This window comes from Notolepis coatsorum (assembly GCF_963971535.1).
Source record: "Notolepis coatsorum genome assembly, chromosome: 2".
NCBI classification, from domain to species: Eukaryota; Metazoa; Chordata; class Actinopteri; order Aulopiformes; family Paralepididae; genus Notolepis; species Notolepis coatsorum.
In genome coordinates this window covers 203,789,747-203,812,730 of record NC_140166.1, presented here as the reverse complement: position 1 = coordinate 203,812,730, position 22,984 = coordinate 203,789,747, and the positions used below count along the sequence as shown (strand labels likewise).

At 43.7% G+C, this 22,984-nt stretch overlaps 1 protein-coding gene across 1 annotated transcript in view; it reads right to left on the bottom strand.

The window, feature by feature from the left end:
* Positions 1-11,008: 11,008 nt before the first annotated feature.
* The window catches only part of lsg1 (large 60S subunit nuclear export GTPase 1), a 28,086-nt gene continuing 16,110 nt past the window's right edge, over positions 11,009-22,984 (bottom strand). Inside the window, exon 14 of the mRNA XM_084309088.1 lies at positions 11,009-12,455. Within this exon, the coding sequence (XP_084165214.1) occupies positions 12,282-12,455 (174 nt within the window). The 3' untranslated portion in view covers positions 11,009-12,281. The remainder of the gene's footprint in view (positions 12,456-22,984) is intronic.

Sequence of the window (22,984 nt, the reverse complement as noted above, 5' to 3'; positions counted from 1 at the left end):
GTATGTCATGTATGTCATATATGTCTATATGAATTGAAAATGGGGGACCCTGATGGAAACAAGACAAACGTCTTTCTCAGGTCTGCATCCCCTTAACAATTGTATGTATTGAGCCGTACTGTATTGTACCCATTCTGCAATCTGTTAAATAAAGTTTTCATTCATTCATACCGTAGGCTTCGTCAGTTTGTATCACATCAATAATGACAGGTCGTGACGAGGACTGGACCGAATCGAAGAGCTAGTTTGATTGATTGATTGATTGAAAACTTTATTAACAGATTGCAGAATGGGTACAGTACAGTACAGCTCAATACATACAATGTAAGGGGATGCAGACCAGAGAAAGACTTTCGTCTTGTTTACATCAGGGCCCCCCATTTTCAATTCATCATAACATATATGACATACACGACATACAGATAAGACAGTACTGCTACATCTACATCTACATCAGTCTGGTTATTATAACGTTACAGTGGCTAACAGTTACAGTGGAACAAACCGGGTAAAAGAAGTAGCTCGTCAACTGTTCAGTATTCACTTGGGTCAACAAGAACAACACTCGTTGGCGAGCCAGTCAGCCAGTCAGTGAAGCGCTTCATCGGCAAGACAGACAGGAGCTGACTGGCTGTCTAGTTAGCTTAGCTAGCTTACGTTAGCTTCATTGTTGGCCCCACTAGGCAGTGACTAGTAATAATAACAACCACGTATGCCCCCCCCCTGTCTCTCTTTATTTTGTTCATGTTTTGACGGAGAGATAAGACACCCACAACCTATTTGAGGAGACAGCGGTTCTATGTTACGGCCATAACGCTCTGCTTTAGCTTAGCTCGCTCAGCTAACACTAGTAGCAACTGACACATGGGTGATGTGGACACAACACAAATTCATAATAATTAAAGACACTTACCCCAGAACCACCTGGACACTTTGAAGATCACCTACGAGTCATACTGTAAGACGAAAAGCAGTTGTTATCTGAAGCAGACCGAAGAATCGGACTAGATGCGGTGTTTATAATGTGGTCGCCACACACAAGGAGGGGAAGGTGTTCTTCTTCTATGTTGACAGCTCTCAGTGCAAACCAACGCAAATGAGTCGCGGAGGGAGCCGCGGTGGTGAACTGCCCTTAAACTGGCTCACTACTAACGAGGGGAAGTCAAAGGATGTGACATCAGAACTGGCCCTAGGCGAGGTGAACAGCGCACATAAGTCTGCCCAGAGTCAATATTATTGTAAGAGGGACCCATTCTCATTCACCTCTTTTGCCACATTTGCATTCCTTTTGCATTATTCACAATTTCAGATAGTAGCCTATAATAAAGGTACTGTGACATTCCCCCCCCCCCCCCTAAATCCAGATTAGGATAGTATGGCTATATCCTATAGCTATGCGTTTAATTAATTCACATGTATGGCTGGCCCACTCTTGTGGAAACCAAAATGCAGGGCTATCAGAACATCAGAGCATTGATGGTTGTTTCACAGGAAGCATTCTTCCCCGGCTTTCTTTCCTCACAAAACAGCTAAACCTAAAATCATAGCTTTGAAAAGCATAGAAGAGCCCTTTCTACCCATCTCTTGCAAGGTGAGCACAATCCTTAAATACATACACCATCTTCCATGTCCTCTGCAGTGGAGCGATCACTGACGTGAGGGCCTAGAAAAACAAGAAGGCCCATTCACCAGTGCTTCAGATGTCCTAATCCATGCTCCCCAGACCCCATCACTTGTGCAAACAGAATTCCACCTATTTATGTGGGACAGGACAGCTTCAGAAGGGGACAGGGACGAGGCTCAGCGCCTGGCCCCACAGCTCAGAGATGCTATTCATCATGACATCAGAGTGCAGCAGGGTTGCCTCCAGCAGTGTTGAGCACTGTAGAAGGCAGCACAGTGTGGTCTGACTGTACGTGGCTTCGCATCCCATATGCCTTCAACATTTATATATATGTATATTCTTTAAAGGGTTTAGGGTAGGCCATTCATATTAAAATTGAGGCCATTGAATATTAAAATTGAGATTCACAAAGGTGCAGTTGTGTGAAGCAGTGAATGGATTGTGAGTGTCAGACATTTACTTTGTAAGGTCATGCTAACATGCAGGCTACAGTACATTAAATGGTAAATGGTGCATTTATATAGCAGCTTTTACCCAAAGCGCTTTCCAATTTGTTCCTCACATTCACCCATTCACTCACACATTCACATCGACGGCGGAGGCAACCATGCAAGGTGCCAACCTGCTCATCGGGAGCAGTTAGGTGTTAAGTGTCTTGCTCAAGGACACTTCGACACACTGCCCGGGAATCAAACCGGGAACCTCCAGAATACCAGACGACTGCTCTATACCTCTAAAGCCACTGTCACCCCATACATTATTAATTCCTTGTATCCGTATCAGCAATCGCTTAGTTACCTGTCATTACTCGTTAGTTACCCTTACTTAGTCACCTGTATACTGGTTAGTTATCAGTCATTATTCACCCGTCATTACTTAGTTACCTGTCATTACACATTTCCCAATCGTCTTGGCCAGTCATGTCACCCAAAAGGAAATGTTACGGGGAGGAGAGGAATGTGCTTCAGTATTTTACTCTAATCTTTGTATTGTCCTATTATCAGAACTCAGGGAAGTCCCTTTCGGTGCCTATCAGTTAAACATGCCCCAGTTTGTGGCTCTGATACCACACTCTGAAGACAGATGGACAGAGGACCGAGGGATGATGGAGAGGGCAAGAGGAGCCCTGGACGTCTAGTCTGGGCTCTTATCGTCTCCGCTGAGCCTTTCCCCAGTCCAGCCCTGATAACCCAGGCTCACCAGCAAAATACAGGATGTGACCCAATAACCTTGCGAAGCAGCCAAGGAGTGATATTCTTTTTATGAGGGGAAGGTCTCCGTTACATGTCCCTAATGCATCCTGGTATTTAGTGGGCTCGATTATAAGAAGCAGAGTTGACAAGGGGTCCGGGATGTCATCCGTTGAATTAGCGGTACAAAGCCATTACAGGGAAGCTGTCTGCGAGGCCGGGCCTCGACATCTGAGGAGTGTTGACAGTATCTGTATTCGCCGCCTGTGCACTGACAAAGAGAATGACAAGATAAAGACACGGCTGTACCGTACAACCAACCGCGGTGGGTTATTCTATCTGTCGTGGAACAAACACCCTGCAAGGGTCACTACTCATGCTGGTATGGTCTAAGCTGGTGACGACAGGCCAATGACTTCTGGTCTATTACACCCAAATCGGACGGTATAATAAAACAAGACAAATCACTGGTCAATGGTTATGTTTTATTACTTTCCAAATGCATAGATCATACACAATATGGCTTGAGAATGAGAGATCTCTTCATCTCATCTATGCATGCTTGCAATAGTGCCACTCGCATCCAGGTCTTCGCCAGGTGCAGTTTTCTCTGCAAGCCCAGACATGCCACAAGTGCAGATGCCCAGGGGTCTGGGGTTCTTCGGAGGAAACACGTCCACTCTTTCTTGCTTCGATGGGGTTTCGCTCCACTTTGCATTTGCCTCCTCGAAATCCCACTGCAATAAAAAAGGTGAGTATTTCTCTAAGGTCAATACAATACCATGGTGCATCGTTGCAGAAGAATCATAATTTTTACAGCATACTTGGTCTCCTCTCTCCTCCCCAGCTCCTACGTTAGAAAACTGTTCCCCATTGTTCTCCAGGAGACGCTCATTGTTCACCCAATCACCTTGTCCGATGTCCTTGGTGTCGACGTGGCGTGCCAAGCCACTGGTCAGCAGGCATCTCACAGGAGACCATAAACAGGTCCCAAAATAGCATAGGCCCGTTCCCAATCCACTATTGACTAGGCAACCATTTTGTGCTACTTCCTAGGCAGACAGGCGCACCCAATGTTGGTCTTTAATCAAAGATCTTTAACAGCAGAACAATTGGGCCACAATGCAAATTTCAAACAATTCCATGCCTCCCAGCCCTCCGCCCTCCCCCCACCTCCGCCCCACCCTCACCCCCAGCAAGAACCAGCACTCAGCAGAAATGTGCCAGAAGCACACAATACAATAGACATTCCAAACACATTTCAAGACATTCCCTCTGGTAGCAGTGAGTTCCGAGTTCTGACTGGTGAGTTTACACAGGCGGCAAATTGCAAGAAACCCGTCAGTTCCTCATGGGACCAAAATGCAAAAAGCTATTATGGTGATAAGCAACATAGCCATAATTCAAGTTCATGTTCTATGCAAATGCTTCTCATATTATTCATTAGTACACTATCCCCCTGCTTTGTATCTTCACCTAAACCACATTAAACAGTTTCACAGCTGGGTACTTCTGGATTTTGTTCTACAAAGAAAAGTGTTGCAATTGAGTAAGGATGGAACTTTTCATAGACGGCTGTGTGTATGTATCTCAAGTTCACCGGTTTGTCTAACTATTAAACATTAAACGCAACGTGCAGACACTTTTTGCTTGATATATTACTAGGTGAAAAGGAGACTTCTGTTAATTGTAACTAGAAGTAAATGGGCTTTCAGAAATGTTCATGCTTGGCTGTGTGTATGCATCTCAAGTTCACCGGTTTGTCTAACTATTAAACATTAAATGCAACATGCAGACACTTTTTGCTTAAAGGGGACATGCATTGCTATTCCTTGCACTATTTGGGCAACTTTACACAATTCCTGAGAGTCTATGGAACACATCAGAACGTTTTTTTTTTCAAAAAAAATTCATTGTTTTATATTTTTTATCGAGTACTCAAAAGCATAATTTTTCAGCCTCAGGATTTCAGGCTATTTTTGGATGGGCTCCGCCCATAAGCGCTTTGGGTGAGAGTCACCCATAGTCTGCGACTGGCAGACAGAGAGAGAGAGAGGGGGGGGGGGGGGGGGGGGGGGAGAGGGAGAGAGAGAGGGACACGGAGCATAAAGTTATCTCTCCACTGCTTCCCCCGTGCGGTCCAGGTTGTGTGTGTAAATGCTTGTGTGCCACTGCTTCCCCGTGAGGTCCAGGTTGTGTGTGTAAATGCGTGTGTTTGTGTTTCACACACTCCTGCACCGCGGTCCCTCTCTCTCTCTCTCTCTCTCTCTACCAGGGAGAAGCCATGCGCGTCAAATGCGTGTGTGTTTGTGTTTCACACACTCCTGCGCCGCAGTCTCTCTCTCTCTCTCTCTCTCTCTACCAGGGAGAAGCCCTGCGCATTAAATGCGTGTGTGTTTGTGTTTCACACACTCCTGCGCCGTGGTCTCTCTCTCTCTCTCTCTCTCTCTCTCTCTCTCTCTCTCTCTCTCTCTCTCTCTCTCTATACCAGGGAGAAGCCCCGCGTGTCAGGTTGTGTGTAAAATGCGTGTGTGTTTGTTTCCCCGACAGAAGCTCCTCTCTCTCTCTCTCTCTCTCCCTCTCGTTCTCTCTGCCTCGCTCTGTTTGAGGAAGTGAAGATATTTCCACTCGCTCTGCTGTCGCTGTCAACCATAGAGGGGGCGTTAGTTATGCAAATCAGTACCCTATTCACAAATCAGTACCCTATTCACGGTATTCAGCAATACCGTCAAATCAGAACGGCTTAAGGGAAGATCTCGTGAACTCGAGACTAGACTGATGAGTCAATATGGTAATTAGAGACACAGACCCATTGATACTAACCCCTATTGCTATAAAACAATGCTAAATACTGGAAAAAGCCATTTATAATGCATGTCCCCTTTAATATATTACTAGGTGAAAAGGAGACTATAGGGGACCTTCCATCCACTGTGACCGAGGGAGGTTCACGTCATTTGCTTTTTCCTGCTTGGTGAATAGTATAAAGTTCCAATTGTTTTCTCTCACACCGTTTGCCTTTGTTTTGAATTAAATGACATCCTCCATGAGTTGGCTTTCTGCTGACTCTGAGCACAGCGAGGGACTTTATTCAGTGGTTTTGATAAAGTCTGGTCTAAGAAAAAGTCCATTACCCTCTCAGCCTTTCTATGCTCAGGAAGTGATCAGCTATTTTATAAAAAAAAAAAAAAAAAAAAAAAAAACTCATTACCCAATCATTCCAGGGCTAATTGATTGATTGATTGAAAACTTTATTAACAGATTGCAGAATGGGTACAATACAGTACGGCTCAATACAAACAACTGCTAAGAGGATGCAGACCAGAAAAAGACTTTCATCTTGTTTACATCAGGGTCCTCCATTTTCAATTCATCAAGACATTTATGACATACAAGTCATACAAATATACAGTACTGTGTAAGAAAAATAGATCATAAAGAAATATATACATCCGAAGGGGAAGAAACTGTACATTGGAGGGGGTTGGGTGGGGGGGTATTTGGACATTTACCGGGGCCAGTTTCTAATTGCAGTCACCCGTAGGTGCTCTTTGAGAGCGGTTTTGAAGGAGGGTAGGGATTCACATTATTTTACGGCTGGGCGTTCCACATTATTGTGGCATAATTGCAAAACGTGTTTAGTCCCTTGTTTGAGACGAATCTGGGTTGAACATGATTTGTGGAACTCCCTCTGGTGTTGTGGTTGTGGAATTCACTAACCTTTGGGAAATATTTCGACATGTACATGGGTATCTTAGTGGTGTAGTAGTGTATCTTGTAGACCAGGCCCATTGCAAGTTTCTGTACTCTGTCGTCTACTCTAAGCCATCTTAGGTTGTCAAAATGGGCAGGGGTAAGGTGGGTTTTAGGAGTAAGGCCAAGCAGTAGTCTGACCAGTTTGTTTTGTGATGTTTGTAGCCTTGTTTTTAGGGCCTTTGAGGTGCTTTAGTACCATGAGGTGCAAGCATAGTCGTAGTACCCTTGAATGAGTGCTCCCGTTAGAGTCTTCAAGGTATTCTTGTTTACCAGAGAGGAGATCTGGTACAAGAGTCTTGCCATTACTGAGCATTAGAGAGATGACGAGGGCAGTGAATGTGCACAAGAGGGCATCTTATTCCACAATAACCAGTGACAGACTCTGGTAAATATAATTTCAGGAGGATCAAGTGCGCTTCTTCTCACTGAATGAGTCCCAACATAGTGGTACTCCACCGTCTCCCAGCATGCTTACACACTATCGCCCCCTAGTGCCACAATATGGGACTCACAGCTCATGCTCCCACTCGGTGGTATACGGTGACAGCTTATTGCATCAGAATCGAATAATATGAAGACTTAATAATGATGAATGAGGAGGTGATAAAATATTTGGAATTCAAAAAGAGGACCTACGTACCTCCAGAGGAGTCGTAGGAGGAGTCTAAGGAGCAGGGCCCGTCGACTCTGACCACCTGCACTCTTCTCCTCTGGGAGATGCCTCTCCAAGTCTCCAGCACCGCCTCCCTGGGCCACGTCATCTCCTTCAGGCATACCTGGGAACACAAAGTTCACACAGACACAGCTATTTTACCTAAAGCTGCATTTATTATTTTCTTATACAATGAATGAGTTGGCTCCGAGTTTGTGAGGCCATACACTCTTACACCCAAATGAGGTTTTAATTCTGGTTCAGACTTAACAATGCTCGATTATAAACCTCATTTGTGTGTAAGATCATTCACAAAGTTAGAGCCTCATTCGTCGTCTATGGAGCAGCCCCAGATATTATAAATCTGTTACATCACTGATAGGTTTCTCTTTGGTTTATAGCTTTAGGAGAGTGTGATGCATGTTCACAAATACTGACAGAACTGTCCTGGGGCACAGCAATAACGTGTGAATTCTTAAAATGGGTGGTAGTCCGCTTTAACATCCAATCCAACTTTATTTATAAAGCGCTTTAACAGCCACAGGGGCACAACGTGCTGTACAGAGGAAGCATATTAAAAAACTATAAGCAGCACTAAAAATTGATAAAAGAACAAGAGTACTAAAAAAAATTAAAAAAAAAAAATTAAAAACAATAAGGCAAATAGGCAACAATAAAGATTTTAAATAGATGAGTACTTAAAAGTATTTAAAAGCAAAGGACACAGTAACAAAACGATACAACAATAACACAATAAAACAATAAGATCATAAAATCAACTGCCAGAGAGAAAGCCAGAGAGAAAAGGTGGGTCTTAAGGAGGCTTTTAAAATGGGACAGTGATGAGGCCTGCCTAATCTGCAGCTTGTTCCACATTTTAGGGGCGACAACAGAGAAAGCACGGTCCCCCCTGAGATTACTCCTAGTTTTAGGCACTACAAGGAGGAGCTGGTCAGCTGACCTGAGAGAGCGGGAAGGTGCATAGAACTGCAACAGCTCAGAGAGGTAGGGTGGGGCAAGGTCATGAAGAGCTTTAAAAACAAATAAAATAATTTGAAAATGAATCCTAAAATGCACAGGGAGCCAGTGGAGTGAGGATAAAATCGGTGAGATGTGCTCATATTTACGAGTGCCAGTTAAAAGACGTGCAGCGGCGTTCTGCACCATCTGAAGGCGAGCAACCAAGGATCCACTCACCCCTATATAAAGTGCATTGTGTCTGGTGGGCTGTGGCTGACCCTGGAGTTCAGGTGACCTCATCCCAGTGATGGGACTGTCTGGTGGGCTGTGGCTGACCCTGGAGTTCAGGTGACCTCCTCCCAGCACCAGAAGCACACACACTGCCAGGAGGTCCTGTCTCCTCATCATCCTCAGTCTCCTCTCAGGAGGAAAAGAGAGGAAGGGATAGGAGTTCAAAACAAGTTACTATGCGGCGGCTGGGTGGCGCAGCGGACTAAGCGCTTGTCACCAACGCGAGAGACACTGGTATCAAATCCGGCTGCGGCTGTCAGTGTTGCCTCCGGCTTGGCCGGCCGTCATACTGGCTCAATTGGCAGAGTCAGCGGGAGGGAAGCCGGTGGGGTGATATTCTGGTCGTTGTAAACAGCGACTCCTAGAGGTCGGTCAGGGCGCCTGCACAGTGAGGGAGGGAGATGGTGAGGGTAGTGTGACCTCCCACACGTTACACCTCACCAATGAGAGTCCGCGCTGGCAGGTGAAAAGATGCTGCTGGCTGTCTCCTATGTCTCGGAGGAAGCATCCGATAGACTTCAGGGCTCCCTAGACCGACCAGTGGGGGGCACATGCGAGCAATGACCATGAAGGGGAGGGGGGGAATTGGCATAACGACTAAATTGGGATGGGAGAAAAAAACAGAAAAACAGGAGAAAAAGTGGATTAAAAAAAAATTACTATGAGTTACTCTGGTTGAATTGCGTCTGCTGTTAATTTGTTTAGTTATCTCTGGGACATTCAGATAAGTCATATATGTGCTCACTGTTTTGCTTATTAGGGTTTGGATGACAGTGCCCTGCTAAATACTTCAGAAGTTCAGTACATACCAGGCCTTCTTATCCTGAAGCCTCTGCTGTTATGGGACGGGAGTGGGTTAGAATTTATCATGGTTTTAAATCCCATTCATCTTGCCTCACCTGACCTCCAACACAAGCACATTGGTAAGAAGATGGATTTGAAATTCACATCCACAGCAGCCATAAAAACACCCATTAGAACGGAACCTATAGACAGAGGGAGGACATGAGTTGATGCGCGAGTTGTATATTTTGTAGTTTGGTATTTATTATTTTTACTGTATGAAGCACAATCTCAGGAAATTCATACAGAACCAAGCATTTCACTGTAATGTATACCTTATGACAAATAAAACAAAACGTGTTCCTGTCTGCAGAAAGTATTGTCGACTTCTCCCAACTCACTTGAATAGTAGATGAAGCGCCGCGTTTGCACCTCTGACACAAGAGCATTGAACAAATACTGCGAATTTAATACACAAGACTTGAAATAATAATTTGCCAAGTCAAGAAATACTCACACAAAACACGACAACAGCGACAGAGAGGCGAAAGAGCACGGAGACCGAGCGGGAGGCACACTTTTGGTCTTCCTTGGAAAGACAGGTCGTTATTGAATCGATGCGCAAAGCACTCAAATCGACGAGAAAACCAAACTCTCGTCCGTTCTTGGAGATTTGATGTTCGACCTTCCATGTTGTAAAACTTGCTTTAATTCCATGTTCAGAAAAACATCATTGCACCACATCCGGGCTACCTGAGCAGTGTGCAGGAAAGAACAGGTGCATAATTGTGCATCTGAAGTTGACGATTTTTACGCATAGTGGTCCGGTGAAAGGGATGGCATTTTTTGAGAGAGTACATTTTCTGTTTGCCATGCCTGATATCTTTGTACTATTGTAATGCAGAATGAAGAACTTATATCAACAATAATCGTAAGGTATACAATTAATACAATTCAAGCAGGTACAAGTGTCGCAACCCCCCCCCCCCCCAATGTACAGCCCTCACCCAACCCACCCCACCCAACCAACCTCCTCCAATGTACAGTTTCTATGCCAAATGTATATACACTCCTTTTCTGGACACTTTTGTATCACAAACAGTACTGTATTTGCAAATCTGATATGTCATAAATGTATAGATGTAGCAGTACTGTCTATCTGTATGTCATGTATGTCATATGTTATGATGAATTGAAAATGGGGGACCCTGATGTAAACAAGACGAAAGTCTTTCTCTGGTCTGCATCCCCTTAACAATTGTATGTATTGAGCTGTACTGTACTGTACCCATTCTGCAATCTGTTAATAAACTTTTCAATCAATCAATCAATCAAACAAAGCCATCTCAATCATCCAGGACCACCAGCTATTCTCCCCGCTGGGATCCGGTCGCCACGCTGTACAAGAAGTTTCTACCCACAGGCAGTACGCCTGATGAAGTTAATCCACTCATTACTGGACTCCACTGCTGCTACAATGCTCAGCCACTTCGTGCATCATATATAATGTGCAATTATTTTAGCTCTTCTGTGTACTTATTATTATTCTCTTTTAATTTACTTATACTTAGTTACATTTATTTCATTGCACATACCGCAGACAATTTATTGTTTATAAATAGCTGCTTTTTATTTCTTGATGCTGTGGAGCAAAGGAGTAAGAATTCCATTGTACTTTATGACAAAATAATCTGCAATCTGAAACAGGTAAAAGGGTGATTGAGGTAAATGTATAAATAATAACACACAATGCACAATATGCAACATTTATTTTATTTCATCATCCTTAGTGAACACACTCACATTTGTATAGGCTACATGGATGAATTCAGTAACCTCACAGCCTCAGTAAATCATTTGTTCAATGACTATTACCTCATATTTTAAGGAATATACCCCAGCAAACACTGAGACGTTGAATGGCCGTTGTTTATGTTGCGTTATGATAAAAAAATTGCTGCAAAATGTAAATTGTGCTGACGTCAGCGATTCTTTATAGTCATTCAACATCTCAATGCTTGCTGGGTGGCCACCGGCTGGACGTTCTAACAACGTTTAAATAATAATATTTGTATTGGTATTAATTCATCCATTTGATCCATGATCAGAATATAATTAAAGGTTAGCAGTAATCATTACCATTGGGAATGCATTGCACCAGGCATGGTTGTCACCGGCAACGCTGAGGTAATGCAGCATGAACTGTGATTCTACAGTAAAAAAAAAAAGGAAAGATATCAAGGTGCAACACGAGCCTCGCTGGGAGCGCATACACTCAATAAGGCAACAATAAGGCTATATATCTGTTAAAATATGTTGTGAAGCATTGAACCATGACTTAAAGGTAGAATCTGTAATGGCATCAAAAAGCAACCTCTAGGCAAAAGATGACAACACGGCACTGCGCTTTGTTTACAGTTTTGGTCTGATGTGTGGATTTGATTTCAGTCAGTATAGGGGAGGGGTTGCTACTAAAGGCCACACCTCAGGCTCTACCGAGATATGTCTGGAGAGAAAGTTGCTAACTCCAACCAGACCAAAACAAAAAGGGTAAACGAAGCACAACATCGGCATCACCATCTGGCCGTCGCGCCTCATAACCACATTGCCGTTTTTACCGTTCGACCGGAACCGTTTTTGACCAGGGACACAACGTCCCGTCCGAACAATGTTTACTGGGAAAGTTCAGGTTCAGTTTCAGAACCCTTTTAAAATATAAATTTTCTCCTTACAAATTCCACATCCTCTGGATGTGCCAATACACACGGGTGAGATCTGCTGCACAACTGATGTCCAGTTGACGGAATGCATTGATTGCACAACCATAACCTTCAAAATGAAAATTCGACATTTAGAGCAAATGTAATTAATTTGTTAATATCAGGACAACCCAAAACTTCCTCACTTGCATAAGCTCCCAGATGCATAACAACATTAATTCCTTTGGAATTGCACAAGGACAGTCCTCTGAGTCTACTCCATTCCATTTGAAATGATCAGCGTTTAAAATGTCCTTGGATCCTCGTCAGGCGTCCAGGTGCTTGGTGAGCCTGCGTACTTTCTCCTTCTTGTTCCTGTTGCCGTGTTTCTTCCATGGTTTACTCATCTCTTGGCCGGGTTTGCCTGGACCTACAGGGCCACTGCCTACCTTGTAGCCCATGAACGACTGGACCCCCTTGGTGAGCGCACGCACGTTTTCCTGAAAGAGACATCACACGGAACATTACACTTTTACTATGAAACAAAGCAAGGCTGGAAGGTATACAGAATCTTAAGATACAGTATATACCGTCATGGATCCATGCAAAGGTATGTATTTTTGCAATACCGGCAAGGCATACATAAAACGTTTTTTTAAAGGGTTAATACTTAGGGTGGCGATACATGAACTTTGTTCAGAAATGTTGGACAAGTCTCACCATGCTTGTACCGATTGCATAACAACATCTTGTTGCACAGAAATTCTACTGTATATCTTTCCCATCTCACTTAATTTTCTGCTGGCAAGCACAGTGCGTCTCGCCATCCTTAACACATTGGTTGCCAACAACGAGATTTCTCGTTATTTCTCGCCATGCGTTGGTTGCCAATAACGAGATTTCTCGTTATTTAATCGATATTTCTTTTATTAGCTATATCCATTCATTTTTCATCCATCCAGCCTGACGTTATCATTGGGAATGGGTCTGAGCTCGAAAAGGGCAAATACCGCCCCCTATCGTCTCCCGGATGGTATTGCACATCATTGGAATCCCTCTGGCTGGGGCTGTGCATCGATCTAAGAAGTCCAGGTTTTACTTCTCGGGCATGCAGTATCGTTATAACAGACGGACTGGGGACACTCGGAGCAACGTGGATTATGTGTTTTGGACATATAACATTGGATCAAAAAACACGATCAATATTTGGAATGGCGATCAGGAATTGGATTAATCTTTTTGCACTACATCAGATGTAAGGTAAGGACTTTATGTTAGGAATCTTGGGTTAATCCGATGTTTCTTTCACCGCCATCGGAGCATGCATGCGTGTGTGTGTGTGTGTGTGTGAGGTTCGCGCCGACCAAAGTACGGAGAATCGATTTTTCAGACCCTGCTTCTGTTCGCGCATGATGACACATAATATAGATAATCTAGGGTTTATTTGAAAACTATTCATAAATCAAGCGACAAATGGCACGATTTCTAATGATTTGCTGGAGTTTATTGAGATTAGACGGAATGCTCTAGAAATATATTCATATTCATCACGGTATAAAACGGAAATGTATGTATGAAAAAAATTATCTGTTTTTCATGCATGTTGACTGAAAGCAACTCACTGACGATCAACGTGTTATTTAGATCCATTGCTATTATATTTTATATATTTTAAGCACTCGCAAGTAAGTCCTATCCTACACAGGTATTAAAGCAAAAGAATTCTCCCGACTGAACTTTTTTTCAGGCCAAATCATATTCTTATTTTAACCTCCAGTGTATTTTGTATTTTTTAATAGCGTTAGCGTTTTAAGGGAGCCTACTTGTAGAGCCTACTGTCCTGACTGTGACTATAGACCCTACTGTTGTGGTTGTTGTGCCAGGCAGGGAGGCTGTGTGCTGGAGAGCGTGAATGCAAGTCTTGTGGCTAGCTTCTGATTAATGGCGAGCTAGCACCCTTTTCCCATTACTTTGAACCATGAACTAAAAGGCTTGTTATCATACAAACAAGGGACTAAACACGTTTCGCAATTATGCCACAACAATGTGGAACGCCCTACCCACAGCCGTAAACGAATGTGAATCCTCAGTGTTTCCCACAGGATTTAGTGAGACTGTGGTGGTGGGTGAACCTCGGCCCACCCAGGATTTTTCTTTTTTTAAGTTTTAAAGTTAAATGCATCAATCTGGTGCACTTTGAGAGCAAAATTAAGAGGCTAGATCTATGATGAACTTTGTGCTCAAAACACAAAATCGACTAGACACTAGAGCATACAATTGAGCCATCAAATAAATTAAGCAAAAGTGGTTACCGGTGTTGAACTAGTACATTTTTTAGAAAATAAAAAAAATAGACTGGATTACTATTACGACTACTACCACTGCCAATACTACTGATACATCCCTATTGGCAAACTTTCATAAAAAAAATGTAAATAAAAAAAAAGTAAAAAAAGAAATTTCTTTATAAATATAAATCAAAATATTATATAAATATAATCAAATTGACGGAAATCCGTCAACGCTTTAATGCCTGCCTACATTGGATAAAGCACTTGCGCTGAAGGGCCATCAGCGCCCTCTGCTGTTGGCCCCCAATGAGTTAAAAAATAATAATACCTCCTATAATAGTGGGGGTCGCAGCTATCCGACATCGTTATTTCGGGGGTCGCGGCCTGAAAACTTTGGGAACCCCATTCTAGCACATTCTAGGAGCTCATACAGAAAAAAGCATTTCATGGAAAAATATTCTGTATTTTACTATGACAACTATTAACACTTTGGTTGCCTTGGGTTAAATTAATGATATACCATAGGTTGCCGGCTCTATTTGTCTATGGAGAAGTACCCCTTCTTTGCATGGCTATAACTTTTTAAATTCTATTGCTACATTGCCATTATTAGGGCCCATTCAAAGTCCTATATGTATTGTTCATTGTGTAGCAACGTTAAACTTTTTCATTCACATATTCATAGTAAAGTATGGTCTAATCTAATGTATAAATATGTTTTCATCTCTTTCTGCAGCTTTCTCCAGAACGTGATCTATAGCCCCAAATGCATTATATTGATGATGCAATACAGTTTTATGGCAATCAGCGCGATATAAAAAATTCCAACTAGACGTACTTCTAGAAGTTACTACACGTCATCTGATGTTGACCGGATGGGCTAGGGGGCGTTTATAATTCCGTGGGCAGCGTTATACCAATCATCTAATGTGGGTCAAATGTTGATAATAGCAGTTAGTATCGAAGACGGTAACGTTACACGCTGAAACTCACCCCAGTCTCCACGCGCCGTTGGGCGATCATCGTCGAGTTGAAATCTTATCATTATGGGATGTAAATTTACCCGGTCCATCTCCAGCTTGTATAATGGTATATACGTCCAAATCATGTTGTTTATCGAGTTATTGGCAATCGATCACTGTGTAGTGTGACGAGCCAGAGTCGCGGGACCTATAGCGAGCGCCGGAAGTACTACGGTCGTCTAGGACAACCTCTATTCAACATCCTGTTTGGCGATTGCGCCGATCGGCCACCAGATGGCGCTCCTGAACCGCCAGAGAGCTCAGTGGGTCCTGCTGGTGGATCTCAGGCCAGCGGAGGGGACAAATTAATCAGATCGCAGATTTTTGAAATATTGATATAAGGACGCTGTACAGCGTCCCCCGGCAACTTGAGCATGGCCAGCAATGACGTGAAAAGACGTTTCATGGCAGTCAAAGTGTTAAAGAAAATTGAAACTTGATAACGCATGTTATTTTTTCATTATGATAATCTTAACTCATTCCGGGCCACGCCCATTGACCAAATTAGGCCGTTCCATGCCAGCGCTTTAGTCAATGGGAGGACAGGGAAATTTGAGAATGCTTAAACTATATCTTAAATTATGGCTATGGGTCTAATACACCCGTCGCTTATCAATGACTTGCTTGCAGTCAACATGAATGAAACGGATTGTTTTTTCATTGGTACATTTTCATTTTATACCGCTTTGAATACGAGTATAGTTTTGGAGATGTCTAGTAATTCCAGAGAAATTCCGCGATAATAGCTCTTTAGTGGAATACACAAAACACGTCGTCATTTTTCGGCTGATTTATGAATAGTTTTCAAATAAACGCTAGATTATCGATAGTATATGTGTACTTATGCACGCTAGAGAAGTGGGCTAAAGAAATCGATTATCCATGACTTGGTCAGCGCTAACGTTACGCACACACATACGCGCTGCGATGACGGAGAAGAAAACATCTGATTAACCCAATACTGGTAAAATAGAGTCCTTACCTCACCTCAGATGTTCTGCAAAAAGATTAATCCAATTCCTGATCGCCATTCCAAATATTGATCGCGTTTATTGATCCAATGTTTTTTTTTTGATCAATTTTTTTTTATTATTAATTACATGAAACAGGACAACACAATAACCACAGTAACAAAAAACATAACTTCACAGGAGAATAACAACAATAATACAGAATAATAAATTATAAGACAAAAAGAAAAAGAAACAGCGTCCAACCTATCAAATATAGGTGGCTACTTCAATAACAAAAAGGGGTCTTCAAGACATGGCAACCTTTCCCCACCTTTACAAAGTGGAGTGACTTAAAAGATTGTTTATGAGAGTGTTGTCGCAGATTTACTGTAGATAGCCTAGGTCCCTTACACATGTTCAAGACTGCCAAACTCGCAGACGGTAAAGTGTAAGAAGAAAGAAATTCCTCTTCCAAGTTGGTTGACAGGTCAATCAGTCTGCCAATATTAGTCCCTTGGGGAGATGGCATGTGAATTGACATATAGCGCAGAATAGCTAAATACCAACCCCCCCTAAAATCCCCCCAGCCAAAGTTAAGAAGGACAAGACAAAAACCAAGACAGACAAGACATTTCCTCCTCCCCCTCCCCAGAGACCGCCGGACCCCCCCGATCAAGCGCCCCAACCCCGCTCAGCCGCACACGGCGGTCTTTACCTTCTCAGCTGCTGCGAACCACAGGTCAATGCCAGCCTGCCCTACCCCAATCACCCGAGCCGTGGATATCTCAAGATAAATCACATCCAATAGAGTTAGGGACCAGTTGATCATTGTCAGCTTCTCAGGCTCCTTCCATCTCATTGCTATAAGCTTCTTCGCTGCTGTGACGCCCGCTAGGACAACCCTTTTCAGTTGTACGGACGCGGGTAGTGTCGTTATATCGTTCAGGAGTAGCGTAACAGCTGTGAATGGGATAGTTAAGCCACACAGATCTGAAAGTTTGTCCGTTATTGACCTCCAGAAGCGGGCCACTGGTGGGCAATCCCAATACATATGCATATAAGTGCCAGTGGCCTTTTGAGAGCACAAAGTGCACCGAGAGTCGGTTATCAGTCCCATAGCAAATAGCTTCCTAGGTGTAAGATAGGTCCTATGAATATAATTAAAATTAATTTGCTGGTGATTGGGGTTGCGGGAAGATAATGCCACATTTGCCCAAACATCATCCCAGTCAAACTCGGGGTCCAACTCCGGGATATCCACACGCCAGATTGTATCCAATGATAAATTTTTATACGTGGATTGAATTAAGAGCGTATAAAAGTCTGAGACAAACCCTCTGGATGTCGTTCTGTCCACTATGAGCCTGAGGAAGGGGTGTGGTTGCAAAGCTTGAGCCCACGGTACGCCATGCGCCCTCAGTGCTGACCTTAGTTGAAGGTAAAGAAAGAAGGACTCGCCGGGAAGATCATAAAATTCTCTTAAGTCCTGAAACGCACGGAGGCCGTTCTTATCATAAATATCCTCCAGAGTATGCACTCCCCTCCTTTGCCATTGAGGAATATTAACCGGCTTGTGTCCAACAAGTAATTGCTGGTTATTAAAAATTGGAGAGTCCAGGTGCCAAGGGCATTTAACCCCACACGACCTCTGTACATTACGCCACGTTTGGATCACGTGAGTAATGATCGGTCCATACCTCAGCCGGCATTTCGCAATAGAGACAGTGGAGTACACTACATCCTGCAATCTTAGCGGAGACACCGCCGCCGCTTCTAAGGAGCGCCACGATACAGCCTCTACAGGGTCTAGCCAGCACATCAGAGGTCTCAGTGAAAAGGACCAGAAATAAAGTTTAAAATCAGGGATTGCGAGGCCCCCATCTTGTTTCCTACGTTGAGTAGTAGCCCTTTTGATTCTCGGGCGTTTGTTATTCCAGACAAACTTAGATACCATCGATTGTACCTTGCGCCAGTGGTCTATTGGAGGGGGCAGGGGGAGCATTGAGCTAATAAAATGTATCCTAGGCAGGATGTTCATTTTGATTATGGAAGCCCGGGCTTGTAAGGAGTTAGGAAGGGACGACCACCTGTCTAGATCCTGGCGTATTTTATCATAAGTACCCGTGAAGTTGTACTTAGTAGTTTGGTTCAGCGTGGGGAATATCTCTATGCCCAGGTATTTAAAATGTTCTACTATGGGGATATCAGCTGGTAGTCGTACCGCCTTGGCCAGTTCATTAAGAGGTAGGCAGGCTGATTTGTTCCAGTTAATCTTAAAACCTGACAATTTACCAAAGTCGTCGATTATCCTCAATAATTTTGTGGCCGACCGGGAGGGGTCGTCCATGAAAATCAGCAGGTCATCCGCATAGAGAGCAATTTTGTGTGGAGTATTGTTGACCATTATGGGGACGATGTCCTCCGATTGCCTAATAAATTGGGCCAAAGGTTCGAGGGAAAGCGCGAACAGTCCCGGGCTCAGAGGGCAACCCTGTCTAGAAGATCTGGAGACTGGAAAGAGTGTGGAACAGTTTTTGCCTGTCAGTATCATCGCAGACGGCGAGGCATACAGGACTTTAATCATATGAATAAAACTCTTTCCAAGACCCATGACCTCAAGTACCTTCCACAGGTATGACCACTCAAGTCTGTCAAACGCCTTCATGGCATCCAAAGACAGAACTGTGGATGGAGTTGTATTGTCTTTACTGTTATCGATTACATGCAACAGCCTCCTAAGATTATCTGCAGCCAGACGCCCCGGGATAAAACCAGTTTGATCGCAGTGTACCAATACAGACATAAATCTCTGCAGGCGACGGGCCAGCACCTTGGCAAACACCTTTAAATCGGCCCCGAGAAGACTCAAGGGTCTATAGCTACCACAATCATTGGGATCTTTGTCCTTTTTGAGAAGTAAAGAAATCAACGCCATATTGACATCTCTTGAGAACTCCCCTTGTTCGATAGCGTAATTGATCATATCGAGCATCAATGGACCCAGTTGGTCCCAGAAAGCTAAATACACTTCGGGTGGAATACCATCCCAGCCTGGCGCCTTACCCCTCTGCATTTCAACAATAGTCTCCCTCAATTCTACGAGAGTAATCGGTCTCCCCAGTTCCTTGGCCTCTTCCTCAGAAATGTGGGGTATCTCAAGCCCGCCAATGAACGATTCAAATCTAGAGTCATCCAGATTACCCTCTGAGCTATATAACTGTGAGTAAAACTCTTTAAAAGTGTCATTGATCTTTTTCGAATCAGTAGTGACTGCACCCTGGCTCGTCCTAATCGAGGGGATATCTGAGAAATGATCATTTGAGCGTATTTTCATTGCCAATAGATGGCTAGGTCTGGAGCCGTGAAAATAGTAATTTTGTCTTGTCCTATGTATTAAGAACTCAGACTGTTGTTTAAGTATGGAGTTTATTTCTTTTTTGACTATCTTACGTTGTGTGTTTAGTCGTTCATTATAGTCAGTTTGCAAGGATGCGTATAGGTCCGCATATAATGATTCCAGTCCTTCTAGCTTTTTTGACCGGGATTTTCGCAAATTGGAGGCAAATAGTGTGACATGACCCCTGATGAATCCTTTCAATGCGTTCCACAGGACCCTAGGGTCTTCTACCGTGCCAACGTTGATCTGCAAAAATTCAGCTAGTTTACTCCTGAACTCAGAACAGAAGTCATCGTTCTTTAGCAAGGTCGAATTAAAACGCCATCTGGGGGCTCTTGCGGAGAGCCTGCCAAAGGTTGCCGTAAGGAAAATCCCCTTGTGGTCTGAGAGAGCCAAGGGAACCAATGAGACATCGAAACTATCAAACATATTAGGGGACGCGAATGCATAGTCAATTCGAGAGAAGCTTTTGTGTCTGGCTGACAGGTGAGAGTAATCTCTGAGGGTGGGGTTGCATAAGCGCCAGAGGTCTGTGAGCCCCGTGTCTTTGGCCCACATCCTGAGGGCCTCAGAGGCCCGTTTCTGGTCGCTCGTTTCAGAGGTCCCGGACCTATCCATCTCCGCATCCCAGCACGCATTAAAATCGCCACCCACAATGAGAGCGTATCCATTAAGTTCCAACATATTCTTCGTGATTGTATTATAGAACGCTGAATCAAATGTGTTAGGAGCATACAATGCTATTATAGCCATCTTCCTATGCAAGAATTCAACTTTTGCTATAGTAATCCTTCCCTCCGTGTCCGACCATACATCCAAGATTTTGATATCAAGGTTACGTCTTGTAACTATGACTACTCCTTTCGTCTTATCATCGGCTGAGGATGAGGAGATAACGTGATATTGCCGATTTGCCAGTCTTGACACGTCACCTACCATTAAATGCGTCTCACTAAGGAGAGCAAGGTCAATATTTCTCCTCTTCAATAGCCAAAGGACACTGGCACGCTTGTGTGGGGCGTTAAGCCCTCCTGCGTTCCAAATTAAAATATTCAATTTAGCCATGGTCGAGCTTGTATAAGTGCGTAGAGAACATACCCGTGCAGCCAGGCTGAGTACAGAGGTGCCGATCCCGGCGGGCCCGGACGGTCAATCCCAGGAGTTCAGAGGAGGAACACTTACACATATATAAGACAACAGTACATAGAACACATAAAAATACCACCCCAGCTACAGCCCCCCCTCCTTCTACTCTAAACCCTAACCCACCCGTCCTACTATAAGTTCCTCTATACCCACTCTCCAATCCCCACCCTATGCCCCATCCACTGAGGATGGTCATCTTCCTATCACTTCCCACTAGAGACATGGATCAATAAGACGCTTCCCACTCCCACCCCCCTCTAGATAAACCCCTAAGTAAACCCCCACTAGTCCAATAAACACAAATATTATAAAATAAAATTCAATAAAGATATCGGTCGAAAACCACCTGAGCCCTGGCCCCAACATGAGACAACCATAATGGTAAAAATAGCCATTATTAAATAATAACTCTGCATCAACCTGCAGCCCTCTATTTCCGAATCTGCGCTTCAACATCACATTGTTATAGCCCAAAAAGGTATAGGAAAATTCAATACAAAATTAAATTAAAGCATCCCAGCCGATAGTCTAAGGCAGGTTCGGGTCACAGGTTAATTGTGCAAAATTGTGTGAACAGTGTCAATTAAACAATGACCAAAAAAAAGGAGGAAGGGAAAAAAAAAGGTTATGGTCAAAGTGCACCCCTTTAGCCGTCCCTCTGATCAGGCACAACGGCTGAATGACCTAACCTATGTAAGAATAGAATTAAACACAATCATTCATTAATCAATCCGGGGATGGTAATAGGCAACACCTGACACCACCTGTCATCATACATTGTTTCAATAAAGATATCGGTCGGAGCAGTTAGTCCAAGGTAGGATCGAATCACAGTTAAATTGCTCATTCAAATGCCCTTAAAACAGCGACACTAATTATTATATAATTACTCAGCATCAACCCTGTAACCAACTACCTTGGAGTCTGCATATTAATGTCGCAACGTTATAGCATAAGTGGATCACGGAAAATTCAAAACACATTTAAGGATTAGCAGTTAGTCCAAGGTAGGATCGGATCACAGTTAAATTGCTCATTCAAATGCCATTAAAACAGCGACGATAATTATTATATAATTACTCAGCATCAACCTGTAACCATCTACCTTGGAGTCTGCATATTAATGTATCAACTTTATAGCATAAGTGCCTCACGGAAAATTCAAAACAAAATTAAGGCGAGTCAGCAGTTAGTCCAAGGTAGAACCGGATCACATTTAAATCGCGCATATAGATGACATCGACAATAGGAAAGAAAAAAGAAAGGAAGAGAGGGTAATGGCTAGAGTGCAAGCCATATAACCATATAGCCATGAAGTGCAAGCCATACCCGACCCAACCTGTTATCAAATATTGTATATGCATATTCAACCGACCTTGGCATCTACTTTGGATCACCAAAGCTCAAAACAACCTGGATATAAAAATAAAAAGCATACCAGAAGTTAGTTAGGGACTCGGTCACTCTTGAACTGTGCAAACCAATGTCCCTTTGAGCAGCAACAGCAACCAAAATACGTAACCATTAACGAATGTCTCAGCGCAGACCATAGTCGAAGCCCGCTGGCTAGCCCGAGGCTAGCGCGTAAGCTAGTGACGAATCCGGATAGCACGTTAGCCTACTATGTACATTGTTCAGCTAGCTCGTTAGCTTCCAAAGAGGCGATACACAAGTACGACCATGAGGTCAGCTTTAGCAAGTAACAGAAGTCATTGGGAAGCCCCGCTAGTTGGATGGGCAGAGGACAGTTAGCATGTCTGGGCATGACAGCAAGTGTTTGTGAATAGTCGACCTAATCAATGTATATAGGCCCAAACCGCCAAGTCACTCACCCTCCATAGATATCAAGCAACAGACTCGGGTGTCTCCGCGAGATATTCCTTCGCTTTAGCCAACGACCAAAACAAACGCTGACCACCGACCTTCTCCAACACAGATAGTTTCGCGGGAGCGAATAACGTGGGCCTCAGGCCTAGTTTCCATAGCTTAGTCAGGACCACCTTGTACTCGGCTCTCTGAGCTTGAACCTCCGGTGTAAAGTCCTCGAAAATGGCCACTTTGTGATCGCCAATCCTCAGAGTACCCCTTCTGGTACGAGCCGACCGCATGATGATTTCTCTCTGTTGGAGTCTGTTCAGCTTGACTATGATGGGCCTCGGTTCTTTGTTCACGCCGGGAGAAAACCTGCCCGCTCTGTAGGCCGACTCACAGATAGGAGGC